Source organism: Cherax quadricarinatus, chromosome 6 (genome assembly GCF_038502225.1).
Source record: "Cherax quadricarinatus isolate ZL_2023a chromosome 6, ASM3850222v1, whole genome shotgun sequence".
Lineage (NCBI taxonomy): Eukaryota > Metazoa > Arthropoda > Malacostraca > Decapoda > Parastacidae > Cherax > Cherax quadricarinatus.
Genome location: NC_091297.1, coordinates 526366 through 541462, shown reverse-complemented (window position 1 = coordinate 541462; position 15097 = coordinate 526366). Strand labels below are relative to the sequence as shown.

General features: G+C 37.2%; 1 protein-coding gene across 1 annotated transcript in view; it reads left to right on the top strand.

Moving 5' to 3' along the window:
* The window catches only part of LOC128691830 (uncharacterized), a gene marked incomplete at its 3' end in the record, with an annotated part of 54308 nt that overhangs the window by 17339 nt on the left and 21872 nt on the right, over positions 1-15097 (top strand). Inside the window, 4 exon segments of the mRNA XM_070082078.1 lie at positions 391-761; positions 2962-3122; positions 8797-8858; positions 11105-13412. Coding sequence (XP_069938179.1) covers positions 391-761; positions 2962-3122; positions 8797-8858; positions 11105-13412 — 2902 coding nt within the window.

The following is a 15097-nucleotide window of genomic DNA, read 5'->3' as shown; positions in this document are numbered from 1 at the left end:
TTGTTGGAACTTACTGGTGTGGTAGAATTGTATGTGGTGAAGAAAATGTACTTTGCAGAACAAGCTTATGTTGGGACAACATTTTGGGCTTTTAACATCTTTTATCAATATTACTCAAAGCATAACATGAGTGACATGGACCAGTAAATACTGAGTGCCAATGATAACATTTTTGTAATATCTTGACCTGCTTGTGATTTTTAACTTTTCATCTTTGTGGTTGTGTTCATGCTCGTAGATTCCTTACCTACTGCCTGACATTGACTCCCAGTGTATCTGTATGAAGTTGCATTTTAACTTTCAGTTCCCTTTGGAATTCACCAATACATTTAGCTATTATTCATAAACCATATTATGTACTGTACTTACTACTGTATTTTTTTATTGTAGAAGTCCCGTCTCCGTTTCATCAGTAATGTTGAAGAGTAATTCATTAATTGGTGAGAGCCAGGAATCTAGTGAAGTAAGCAAATCACTTGACCTGACTCAGTCAGTGCCGTCCTCAACCATTACGTTTGCTGCTAACCAAGAGGAGGATCTGATATCTTTATGTCAGCAAGAGAACAGTGGTAATTTTCTGAAGGAATCTTCCAAGAATGTTGGCCTGGAGGTGAATAACAGTTTGGCACTCAATACAAGCACTTCAAAGTCTGTTCAGATATCCAAAGGATCGTCATCAATCAAAGATTCTCTGAGTGCTGTATTGAGCAGCAAACATTTCACATTAAATTCTAAGACTAAACCAAGATTACCTCTTAAAAGTAAGTTATATTATATTAGTATTCTTAGAAATATGTAATATTCTGAACATATTAAGTATTTTTTTTGTGCAGTCTGTGTGTTAATTTGTGCAGTACAGTATAATAGCCCATAAATTTTAAACTTTTCATGTTTTTGTGTGCTGAAGATGCCATTAAAAGTGCTATGACATTTTAGTATGCTGAAGGAAATATCCATAGATTCTATGATGCATTACAGTGCTGAGAAATACCATTGTAGCTTGCATAACACTAGTATGCTGAAGGATGTCAGTGTAGATTTGATGGCATATTTTAACACCAAAAAATGTTAACAATAAATATTTTTTTAAAGCACACTAGCCATCTTCAAAAAAAGTCACCCAAAAAGCACATTTACCATCGTTCATTCAATAGCTGTCTTATCAGAAGTACACAGACACCACAATTCGGGTGGCCCTCCAAACTATATTACCCTCACCCCTCCTTTAGAGTACAGGACTCTAGTCCATCCAACTAGTTTTTATGAATTAATTCTGCTGTTTGTTGTGTAAATCTCCTCAGACTCCAAGAACGTGTCACACCATATAAACCACTTGCCTCCACTCGCTTCTATCTAACATTTTCACGTGTCTGTTTTCATGTATGATTTTATGCATGCAATGAGCAATATTTTCACTTAAAATGTTTCATAATTGGTAATTTTTTGGGGTCTGGAATGGAATAATCCAATTTACATTATATTTAATGGGAAAAATTGATTCAATAGTCATACAACTTACTATTTGAACAGCCTCCTGGAATGGATTATATTTGAATATCGAGGTACCACTGTACTGTACTTTTGAATTTACAGTATCTTTTATAATAACATTTATGGTGTGAAAACCACATTTCTTTACAAGGGGGTCACAGGAAAGGGGTTTATCTGGAATGTGTCATATTATACCTCACTCACACCAGTACTCTCCTTTTTGAACCCCAGTGAGGTCCTGTGCTTTACGCTTAGTGTTGAACTCCCTTCACCAGTGCTGGCATATTGATAGTGACTTTTTGTGGCTACTGTCATTTGAGGCACCCACAAAGCTGTAATTCCCACTTCATAATTAGTACATAATAGTAGTTAGGGGATGTGACAGAAATTGAAGTCACATGTGACCCCTTGTGTAGAAAGGCATTTTTTTTTTTATCAACTCATGTTTATGTGCACTGAGAGCCTCAGGAAGTCCACTTGGAATCATACCACTGCATATAGACTGTGGAGGCACCTGTTGAAAGGTTGAAGAATTCTGTAAGTTGAAAATTACAACTTAATGATGTTTTGGTTCTTCTTGGACCATTAACAAGTCAAAAGTGGGAAAGTTAGAAGCAAGGTCTCAAATCAAACATGTTTGTAGAACATTTGACAGTATACATTTACTATTTGATAATGAACCAATACTTTCTTCCACTACATTCAATATTTATTTCCAATATTTGGGTAGTTATTAACTGATTTCTTAAAGCACATTATAATTTTTTTTTTTAAATACCAGCTGTCTCCCATCAAGGTAAGGTGACCTGAGAAAGAAATTTTCACCATCATTCATTTCATCATTGTCTTCCCAGAGGTGCACTGATACTACAGTTCAGATAACCCTCCAGACTGCAAATATCCCCACCTCTCCTCCTGAGTCAGGCACTGTACTTCCCACCTCTAGGACTTGAGTTCAGCTAACCACTTTCCCTGAATCCCTTCACAAAATGTTACCTTACTCACTCTCCAACAGCTCGTGCAGTCCTAAATGCTCATTTGCCTCCACTCCTATGTAAAGTGCTTGCACATGCCTCCTGGATGTCCAAGCCCCTCACACACAAAGCCTCCTTTACTTCCCTCCCTCCAACCTTTCCTAGGATGACCCCTATCTTGCCCGCCCTCCAACCTTTCCTAGGATGACCCCTATCTCTGCCTCCCTCCACTACAGATCTATACACCCTCTGTCATCCTATTTGGCTCCATGTTCTTTAAATGTCCAAACCACCTCAACAACCCCCTCCTCAGCCCTCTTGATAATACTTTTAGTAACTTTGCACTTCCTCCTAATCTTCAAGCTACAGATTCTCTGCATAATATTTAAACAATATAAATACCTGTATATATAATTTATATACTGTATGCTAATCCTCTGAAACTAAAACGGAAAGTACTGAATAAATATAATTTTTTTTTATCTTAATCCACCAGTGCATCTACCTCGTAATTTTCTTGGAGAAGGCACAGTTGTACGTACTGACAGAGGAGACATGATTGCCCACAACTTGTCATCTATTACAAAGTACAGGCAGACAGACCCAAATGGCCAGAAGACAGTTCTGCAAAATATTGCATCTATATTTGGACCTGCGGTATGTATATAATTTAGTAAAAAATATGATTGTTTAAAATTTATATCTTCATATAACATTGACCATGAATTTGTTCTAGATTTGAAAAAATGGAGAATGGGATGTAATGTGATAAGAAATACATAAAATGAAGATGAATTTAAAACTAACATTAATGCATATTATGTCGAGTGTTCAAATGAGATATTAAAATAGTTTGAAAAAGAATTCATAAAAAAAGGGAATATGCTTGTCAGTCTTACTTGCACCCACCTATTCTACTCATATTTGGTCCATTACTATTATTTTTCCCCCCTCTGTGTTCTTGTTCCTACCCTTTGTGGGCCCCTAGTTCTCTTGCAGTGCTCCTCTTTCTTAGTCATTGACTGGCTCCACTACTGCTGCTGCTGCTTCCGCTGCCGCTGCCGCCGCCGCTGCCGCCTCTACCACTACTTTTCTTCCTTTCCCACTACCTCTCTGCTGTCTGCTGGCCTCTATGTACTCACTCCCTCCTCTCCTTTTTCTTAGTGTGAGTTTGTAAATGGTCCAAGTCGAACCGAAATGTCGTCGTTAGCTCCTCTCTCTTATGTGTGGGTTGTGCATGAAAATGTCTCATTTTGGACCACCCTGCCTCAATGGGACATGGCCAATGTGTTGAAAAAAAAAATTCTTGATGTGACTAAAGGAGCTATTGCAATCTTTCATTAATATTCTGTATTTAAGTCGTGATTAATTTCTGTAGATGTTGAGTGCTCAGGTCCTTCATAAAGAAGGTGTGTTATTTGAAGTTGCAATTGATATGGGGTCCAGTTTCCTATTTGTTGTGGTAATAATTAACTTTATATAGTTGTAGATCCCCTTGCACAGATCCTACAAATGGTATATGGATAGATCAATGAATATTATAGAAAAAAATACCTTCTTATTTTTTTTTTATTTTTAATATGTATTAGAACAGTGTACAGTGTCTGCACTCTAAAGTGGGTGTGAGAATGTTGCAGTTTGGATGGTCATCTGTGTTGTGATATCAGCACACATCTGGCAAGACAATTGAATGAATGTGGATGGTTTTACTTTTTTTTTTTTTTCTACCTTGGTGGGAGATGGATGGTGAAAAAAAAGTATTGAATATAGCCTTTGAAGTTAAATATATTGCCTAAATGTAAGTGAAAGAATTGCTTTTCTTTTTTGCTGTTTGTGCTAAGTTCTGTTTAGCAGAAATGCTAATTTCTAAATAGAATTCTATTTTTTTTTTTATTGTCACACTGGCCGATTCCCACCAAGGCAGGGTGGCCCGAAAAAGAAAAACTTTCACCATCATTCACTCCATCACTGTCTTGCCAGAAGGGTGCTTTACACTACAGTTTTTAAACTGCAACATTAACACCCCTCCTTCAGAGTGCAGGCACTGTACTTCCCATCTCCAGGACTCAAGTCCGGCCTGCCGGTTTCCCTGAATCCCTTCATAAATGTTACTTTGCTCACACTCCAACAGCACGTCAAGTATTAAAAACCATTTGTCTCCATTCACTCCTATCAAACACACTCACGCATGCTTGCTGAAAGTCCAAGCCCCTCGCACACAAAACCTCCTTTACCCCCTCCCTCCAACCTTTCCTAGGCCGACCCCTACCCCGCCTTCCTTCCACTACAGACTGATACACTCTTGAAGTCATTCTGTTTCGCTCCATTCTCTCTACATGTCCGAACCACCTCAACAACCCTTCCTCAGCCCTGTGGACAACAGTTTTGGTAATCCCGCACCTCCTCCTAACTTCCAAACTACGAATTCTCTGCATTATATTCACACCACACATTGCCCTCAGACATGACATCTCCACTGCCTCCAGCCTTCTCCTCGCTGCAACATTCATCACCCATGCTTCACACCCATATAAGAGCGTTGGTAAAACTATACTCTCATACATTCCCCTCTTTGCCTCCAAGGACAAAGTTCTTTGTCTCCACAGACTCCTAAGTGCACCACTCACTCTTTTTCCCTCATCAATTCTATGATTCACCTCATCTTTCATAGACCCATCTGCTGACACGTCCACTCCCAAATATCTGAATGCTTTCACCTCCTCCATGCTCTCTCCCTCCAATCTGATATTCAATCTTTCATCACCTAATCTTTTTGTTATCCTCATAACCTTACTCTTTCCTGTATTCACCTTTAATTTTCTTCTTTTGCACACCCTACCAAATTCATCCACCAATCTCTGCAACTTCTCTTCAGAATCTCCCAAGAGCACAGTGTCATCAGCAAAGAGCAGCTGTGACAACTCCCACTTTGTGTGTGATTCTTTATCTTTTAACTCCACGCCTCTTGCCAAGACCCTCGCATTTACTTCTCTTACAACCCTATCTATAAATATATTAAACAACCACGGTGACATCACACATCCTTGTCTAAGGCCTACTTTTACTGGGAAAAAATTTCCCTCTTTCCTACATACTCTAACTTGAGCCTCACTATCCTCGTAAAAACTCTTCACTGCTTTCAGTAACCTACCTCCTACACCATACACTTGCAACATCTGCCACATTGCCCCCCTATCCACCCTGTCATACGCCTTTTCCAAATCCATAAATGCCACAAAGACCTCTTTAGCCTTATCTAAATACTGTTCACTTATATGTTTCACTGTAAACACCTGGTCCACACACCCCCTACCTTTCCTAAAGCCTCCTTGTTCATCTGCTATCCTATTTTCCGTCTTACTCTTAATTCTTTCAATTATAACTCTACCATACACTTTACCAGGTATACTCAACAGACTTATCCCCCTATAATTTTTGCACTCTCTTTTATCCCCTTTGCCTTTATACAAAGGAACTATGCATGCTCTCTGCCAATCCCTAGGTACCTTACCCTCTTCCATACATTTATTAAATAATTGCACCAACCACTCCAAAACTATATCCCCACCTGCTTTTAACATTTCTATCTTTATCCCATCAATCCCAGCTGCCTTACCCCCTTTCATTTTACCTACTGCCTCACGAACTTCCCCCACACTCACAACTGGCTTTTCTTCACTCCTACAAGATGTTATTCCTCCTTGCCCTATACACGAAATCACAGCTTCCCTATCTTCATCAACATTTAACAATTCCTCAAAATATTCCCTCCATCTTCCCAATACCTCTAACTCTCCATTTAATAACTCTCCTCTCCTATTTTTAACTGACAAATCCATTTGTTCTCTAGGCTTTCTTAACTTGTTAATCTCACTCCAAAACTTTTTCTTATTTTCAACAAAATTTGTTGATAACATCTCACCCACTCTCTCATTTGCTCTCTTTTTACATTGCTTCACCACCACTCATTGTTGTAAAAATTTTTTTTTGCAGCATTTTAGTCTTTTCTTGTCATTGGTCGTATTTTCTCTTGGGAATATTTTATTCTCGATTACAATGATTAAATGATGTTCTGAGGGATTATATCTGCTTCTTTAATTTTCTATTATCATTTTTATTTGTATTTCACACCGCATTCTCTTAAATGAGGCACGTTTCACATATGGCATGGCATTTCTCTTCTACTTTGTTTCATGAGTGTAGTAAGGCTACAGGGAGTGGAGGACAGATTGATAGCATTCTGTTTTACTAACCTGATTTTGTCTGAAACAAAATCACTGCCTAGAGAATAGTGTAGCTTTTCTTCCTATGTATTCCATTTTCTTCGTAAAATAAATTCTTTTTATTCTACTGTATACTGTCATTTATTTTGCCTTTCATTTTTTTTATCACCAATTCTCTTATATTCACTTAAACTTCTCTCTGAAAGAATAATGTAGTGCTTCATAATTGGCATTTAGGTATATGTCATTTCTCATCAGTAGCCTAGTGTTATACAGTGGACCCCTGGTTTACGATATTATTTCATTCCAGAAGTATGTTCAGGTGCCAGTACTGACCGAATTTGTTCCCATAAGGAATATTGTGAAGTAGATTAGTCCATTTCAGACCCCCAAACATACACATACAAACGCACTTACATAAATACACTTACATAATTGGTCGCATTGGGAGCTGATCGTAAACCGGGGGTCCACTGTATTTGCCCAGTTTATGCTCTGTGACTCAGTCCTTTAGTTAGGCTGGAGCCAGGGCTGGATTAGATGTGGGCCTCCACCAGCTGGAAGACTTCCAGAGTTTAAGTGAAAAGTGTTCACAGTTACTGCTGTAAGTTTAACCCTTTCACTGTGAGTCCCGTAATATTATGGCTTGCAAGCTGGTGTCGGTCCCATAATATTACACCAAAATTCTAGCGGTTTCCAATCTTGCTGGAGAAAGCTGGTAGGCCTACATATGAGAGAATGGGTCTGAGTGGTCAGTGTGCACAGTATAAAAAAAATCCTGGTCACAGACCGGGCCGCGGGGGCGTTGACCCCCGGAACTCTCTCCAGGTAAACTCCAGGTAATGAGAAAAAAAAATCTATGAACGTGTTTTGGGTTTAAAACAATCTTTGCGGTGTATTTTTGTATGGTATTTATGGCTGTATTCTTGTTTTCTTGGACTCATTTGATAGAATGGAAGATATGTTACAGAAATAGAGATGATTTTGAATGGTTTACAGACTTAAAGTACCTTGAAATTGAGCTCAAAGTAGCGGAAATGTTCAATTTTTGCCAATGTTCAATAGTAAACAAATCACAACATGTGTCCAATACACATCAATTGGTGGGTATAATATACATTCACAAATGCCCTGATATTATTTATACCATTTTTACAATAATGCAATAGTCTGCATAACACTATTGAATGAATTTTCCCAACCAATTTTCTTTTTTGGTGGCTTTATCACTAATCTTCTTAGGCCCATGGTGACTTATTTATACAACTAATATAAAAAAAAAAACACCAAAAAATGCAAAGAAACACAAAATAGTTTACAGTGAAATTCTGGCAAGTCATGTTTGTTTGGTCGAGTGATGAGCAAACGGTCGAATACTGAGCTATTTTTTGACTGAACAAAGTGTTTTAATACCGAATTGTTCGAATAGGGAACTGTTCAAGTACCAAGGTTCCACTGTATAGTATGTTATTATATCACATATTTGATGAACTGTTGATTGTTGTGATTAATTTTTTATAGAGATTTAAGAGTGGATCCCTTATTATAAGGCAGACATTATTCAACTAGAGAGAGGAGCTTCTTCAAGATGAAACATCTAAAGAATGTACACAGATCGACAGTAGCACAAGAACGACTGAACAGACTAGCTCTCATGGCAGTTAAAATCGATGTTCTCAACAACTTAAAATTTACTGATGGTTTTTGGGAATTTGTTTCCAAGAAATTACACAAAGCAAATGTTTGAATTTTAATTGTAATTAGCCCTGCAAAAATAAATTTAATATTTTTTTTTTTTTAAAATATCTCTTGGAGGGCCTCATTGTGCCTGTAAAGCCGGTGCTGGATCAGCCAGGCTATGGTTTGTACGCTGGACTATGTGAAGCCAGCAGTAACAGCCTGGTTGATCAGGCTTTGATCCACTGGGATGCCTGGTCATGTACCAGTCCACGGGGGCATTGATCCCAGGAATACCCTCCAGGTAGGTAGCCCAGGGTCCTACAAAATCTTAATCCTGCTCTGGCTGGAGCAGTTATTTTATCATAATCAGTTTAGTAAATATGATGTGTAACATTAATGCATGAATATGGTCTCATTTATTATTTCAGGTGAAGGTGTTGCAGCCAGTGGAGTCAAAAAAACAACCAGAAATAAGTACTATTACCAAAAGGTATGGACTGTTTTTAGCCAGCTATCTCCCACTAAGGTAGGCTTGTCCCCCCCCCCCCCAAAAAAAAAAAAAAAAAAAAAAAAAATTACATCATTCATTCAGTTACTGCCTTGCCAATCACATGTTGACATCACGGTTCAGATGACCCTCCAAAGTTCAACATTACCACCCCATCAGAATGCAAGCACTGTAATGTACTTCCAACCTCCAGGATTCGTTTGGCTAACTGGTTTCTGTAAATCCCTTTATAAATTTTACCTTGCTCACACTCAAACAGCACTTTAAATCATAAACACAACTTGATCTCTCAAAAATATAAGATGACGGGTATATCCTGCTGCTGCTGCTGCTGCTGCTGCTACTACCACTTACACTTAGGTCATACTGCACATATAGCTATATTATGCCTGTGCACTTGCATGTGTTTACACATTCCTCTGAGTTTTCTTCTAATCTCTTAATAGTTTTTGTTTTTACATTATTTTCTTTCATCTCCACGGGAAAGTGGATAAGAATCCTTCCTCCTCAAGCCATGGATGTCATAAAAGGTGACTGAAATGCCAGGGGCAGGGGGCTAGTAACCCCTTCTGCAAAAAATTACTAAATTGAAGAAGCGAATTTCTTCTCTAATATTCTTACTTAGTACCAAGTATTCATATTTGATCTCAACCTATAAGTATCAGCTATTGTTCATGTTAGTTTTATACATAGTTTCTTCATTTGATCTCCTTGTGCAAGTAAAATTAATATGTCATAACATAATGTTATAAGAGTACTGTCCATAAACTTTTGCAAAACAGAATTTTTATACAAGGCAATGCAAATGAAGCAGTTATGTTACTGTATATTGTCTTTAACAAAAATGTCCAAGATTAGTTAGAAAAATGCTCATCTGGTAAACTGGTCAAATAATGTCTTGACTCAAAAGGTTAGGTTGAATGGCAAGAAATGAAAAATATTTATCTGAAGCCATGATGGAAGTGGATAGAAATTGATGGACTATCATGTACATAATGCACTGTAACTGAATAATTTCTTTCAGAGGGGTACCTTGATGCTGGTTAAGGGCTCTTGATTCAAAGTATTGGAACTACCTTTCCCTTTTGGACCAAACTTGATTACTTCCCATTCTCCAGGTTTTGTATAACCCTTTCAGAGTCAGTGCTTTCCCTTGAATATGATGATAACCTTATTAATATTAATCACAGTTCTTTCTTTCTTTCAACACATCGGCCGTATCCCACCAAGGCAGGGTGGCCCAAAAGGAAAAACAAAAGTTTCTCCTTTCACATTTAGTAATATATACAGGAGAAGGGGTTACTAGCCCCTTGCTCCTGGCATTTTAGTCGCCTCTTACAACACGCATAGCTTACGGAGGAAGAATTCTGTTCCACTTCCCCATGGAGATAAAAGGAAATAAACAAGAACAAGAGCTAGTAAGAAAATAGAAGAAAACCCAGAGGGGTGTGTATACATATGCTTGTACATGTATGTGTAGTGTGACCTAAGTGTAAGCAGAAGTAGCAAGACGTACCTGAAACCTTGCATGTTTATGAGACAGAAAAAACACCAGCAATCCTACCATCGTGTAAAACAATTACAGGCTTACGTTTTACACTCACTTGGCAGGACGGTAGTACCTCCCTGGGCGGTTGCTGTCTACCAACCTACTACCTAATTTTAATCACAGTTTCTTTTTTTTTTTCAACACACCAGCCGTATCCCACCGAGGTGGGGTGGCCCAAAAGGAAAAACAAAAGTTTCTCCTTTCATATTTAGTAATATATACAGGAGAAGGGGTTACTAGCCCCTTGCTCCTGGCATTTTAGTCGCCTCTTACAACACGCATAGCTTACGGAGGAAGAATTCTGTTCCACTTCCCCATGGAGATAAGAGGAAATAAACAAGAACAAGAGCTAGTAAGAAAATAGAAGAAAACCCAGAGGGGTGTGTATACATATGCTTGTACATGTATGTGTAGTGTGACCTAAGTGTAAGCAGAAGTAGCAAGACGTACCTGAAACCTTGCATGTTTATGAGACAGAAAAAACACCAGCAATCCTACCATCGTGTAAAACAATTACAGGCTTACGTTTTACACTCACTTGGCAGGACGGTAGTACCTCCCTGGGCGGTTGCTGTCTACCAACCTACTACCTAATTTTAATCACAGTTATTACTATTATTAAGAGGCTAAACATTAAATGTGTATTATTTCATGTTTATGTGCTTTTTCCGTTTTTCAGATTTTCCATTTTACCATGTGATGACTGTGGTGCTACTCTACATTCAGAAAGATCCCTTCAAATTCACTATCGCCGATATCACAAAGAATGGAATGATGAGTGCTTCGTCTGTGGTAAAAAATTCCTTAACATGCAGTATGTACGATCACATATACAAGAAATTCACAGCAAGGAGGAATCCTTTCAGTGCCGTTTGTGTTCATACAAGTGCAGTGTCTTAAAAGAGTTTTTGAAACATCGTAAAGTTCATGATAAGTCTCAAGTCTGTGATAAATGTGGAAGAAAGTACATAATACCAAAGCTCTTCAAAAAACATATATTAAATTGTAAAATAGAAAAGGAAAGTGAAGTAAAAAGAAATTCCACTTGTGTCTTTAATTCATCAAATAAGAGAGAATGTGAGAAAGAAAAAGATAATCATTTGCCAGATTTTAATGATTTTGACATGGAATGCAAAAAAAAAGGAAAAAAAGTTAATAAATCTGATGGGGCTGAAGTAAAAACCAAAGTGAATGAAAGTAATTCATCACTAAATAAAATCCACACTCAGAAGAAGTATAAAAAGAGTTCTTTGGATGAAGGCATAAAAAATGACATGGAATTTAAAATTGAATCCCACCATTATCATCAACAAATAAAGAAAATGACTAGACTGCAAAACACTCATAGAAGAAGTAGAATATGTCGAGACAGAACTCATCGCTGCTATTTATGCTTCAAGTTGTTCTCTACTGCAGCAGACCTTGATGCCCATAAGGAAAATTATCATTTAGCTAAATCTGATCGACCTGTTAGGGTCAAAACATATTTAACACTGGATGAAAAAGATGAAGAGGATTTAGTTGAACATTCTGCTTCTTTTAAGGACGAGTCATTTCTCGATGAAAATTCTGAAAAAGTTCTTGTAAAAGAAGAGCCCATGTATTTGACAGAGGAATTTGAAAATGTAACAATTATTTTAGATGAATCCATGAAGTCAACTCGTGTAATAAAACCTTTGTGCATAGCATGTCAAGCTCATACAAAGACAGATTTCAGAAAGTCTTGTAAATGGTTTAACACAATTCCTGATAGCCATCAGCTTAATGTTTTGAAAAAATTTCAGCAATTTTTACCATGCATTATTGACTCTAATGCTTTAATGGAGCCTTGGGTATTATGTAAGAAATGTGCTTTACTTATTGACAAAATTGCTGATATGGAGGATAAGCTAAATTCAATGAAATATGATTTGATGTCAAGGTTTAGAGGACGACCTGAAGTAGAGCATAATTCTGAAGACCATTGCAATATAAATGAAAATATATATCCTGAAGTTGAAGAAAGTAGCAGAAAAATGCATAGCTCTGGCACATATATATTGGAAATTAAGGAAGGACTTGGAAAACATTTATCAGATATAGAAGCATTTATGAAAGATACGTGCGAAATAATGGAGATAACAAAGCCACAGAAGAGACCTGGCAGACCACGAAAACAGGAACAAGAAAAACTAATTCCAGTTCTTGTTAGTGATGATGAAGAAAGGGTTTGCATGAAGGATATGGTTAAATATATCACCAAAGGTATAATTAATGAAAGAGAAAAAAATTTTGTTGGGACTTCTAAAGCTGAGGCAAGTATCAAGGAGGAAATCAGAGAGACAAGTTCTTCAGGAGTCATTCCAAAAAAAAAACTGATAGAAAAACATACTAATACAATTGAGATAGTTCAGATTAAAGAGGAACCTATAGATAATAATTTGGGCAATCTTGGGTCTAATTCAGAGTCAATATTATGGGATGAGATACCAAATAATTCACCGACTCCATTATCTACTTTACAAGATGAGTTGTTTGTAGAAAATTCAAATGTACAAAGAAAATATCAGTTATATTCAGAATCATTTTCAGCAGAAGTGAAGAGTGTTGACAGGAATGTTAAAGACTTAGATAGAGGTTCGGAGAGAGGTCAGGTAATACTTTCTGACCCTTGTGATGATGTGCTAAATAATGGAATTAGTAACACTGTGTTGCCTGAACATTCTTTGCCTACCCCATACAGCAATACAACAGAAAACTGTATAGATGGGAAAGTATCACAAAATCATATAACCTTTGAAGGAAATAAGTCTGATGTGTCAGCAGGATTTGAATCTAGGGATGAAATTACTATGCCTTTGAATAAGCATAATAGAGTTGATCCAGAAATAATACTGATATCTCATAATACTGAAGAGTGTAAAGATCTGCAGTCTTCCAGTACAACGTCTAGAGAAGATAAACATGCTTGTGATGGCAAGCACCTTAAACAGAGCAAAACAGCTACTGTAAGTATGACAATGTACATGTGCTTGTGCATTGCATAGATTTAGCACTTTTTTTAACATCAGTTGCTAGTATCTTGATAGTTATGTATCTAAGGAGGGCCCTGCATATTTAGCACCATCTTTTTGGTGTTCTTCATTTTCTTTGGCTTTCATTGTAGCCATTGTTTGTATGCTTAGTGCTTTTTCTGCTTTTCTTCCATTTTTGCACAGCAGTAATGTAAGAGAAGGGTGACCAGCACTATACTTTAAGGTAAGTATTGTATGTACTGTGTATTTTACTTTGTTTTTTATTAGTAGCTGTATTGAGCACTAAATATATGACAGTGTAAACACATTATCAGGCATTTTAGATGCATTCAATAATGAAAAAATGTTCTTTTCCACCCACTGGCAATTTTCATATATCGTACATGGTCAGGAACCTAAGAGCTGTACAAACAGGGCCCTCCTGTACTCCCTTGAAAGGAAGAGGGATGCCTTGATGCTGGTGATGGGCTCTTGATCAAGGGAATTAGAACAAGTCTCTTCCTGGGATCAAACATGATTACCCTTACTCCACAGGTGCTGTATGAGCTCTATGAGCTCTACAAGTTGAGTGCTTTCCCATGATGCTAACTTATGGTTTGGTGCTAACCAAATTATTACTAACTGTTAACTTATAATTTTCTTTTAAAACTTGCAGCTTCACTTGTTTTCCTGCAGTCTTAGTATTTCTGCAGATTTTTTTTTTTTTTTTTTTTGTCCTCATGTGTCATGTTAAAGTTGTTTTTTATTCTAATAGCATAGATCATAGTAACTAAAAAATAGAATAGTACTTTTTAGTGTACATGATTAATGTAGCAAGTTGTTCATCTGGTGAAAGGTGTAGCAGCTGGTGTCAATTATAGCTGGTGTCAAATGTTGCAGCTGGTGTTGAATATTGCAGCTGGTGTCAAATGTCAATCAACTTGTTTTTTTTTTTTTTATCAAGTCAAATTTTATTACACTTTATACCTTTCTTAATTTATGATAATGCTTCATATGCTGGTAATTTGAGTTACATTCCTCTTCTTAGGATTAAACCTGATTACCTACAATTACCCAGACACTGGATGACCACTTTCACATTTAGTGTTTCTTCATAGATATAATATTTATTATATTTATTTTGGATGTGTGCAATGTATTCTAATACATTGCACATATATCAACAAATATGCAAAGTGGAGAAATAATATGTAGTCAAGATTTGTTGTATATTGTAAAGACATACAACACAACTTCATCTTTTCTCTTTAACTAAGGTTTCTACATAAATGTTTAAATGTCTTTCGCAGGATATACTGTTATTTGTATACAACAATAGTGCATATTTTCAAATTAATTTTTGTTTTATCCATTTGATCTGAGGAATTGTAACTGCTCAACTGCTTTCCTCTTCCTTGGATTGCACCTGAATGCCTAGGGGTCGTCCTCAAAAAGGTTGGAGGGAGGGGGTAAAGGAGGTTTTGTGGGTGAGGGGCTTGGACTTCCAGCAAGCGTGCACGAGTGTGTTAGATAAGAGTGAATGGAGACGAATGGTATTCGGGACCTGACGAGCTGTTGGAGTGTGAGCATGGTAATATTTAGTGAAGGAATTCAGGGAAACTGGTTTTTTTATATAGCCGGACTTGAGTCCTGAAAATGGGAAGTACAATGCCTGCACT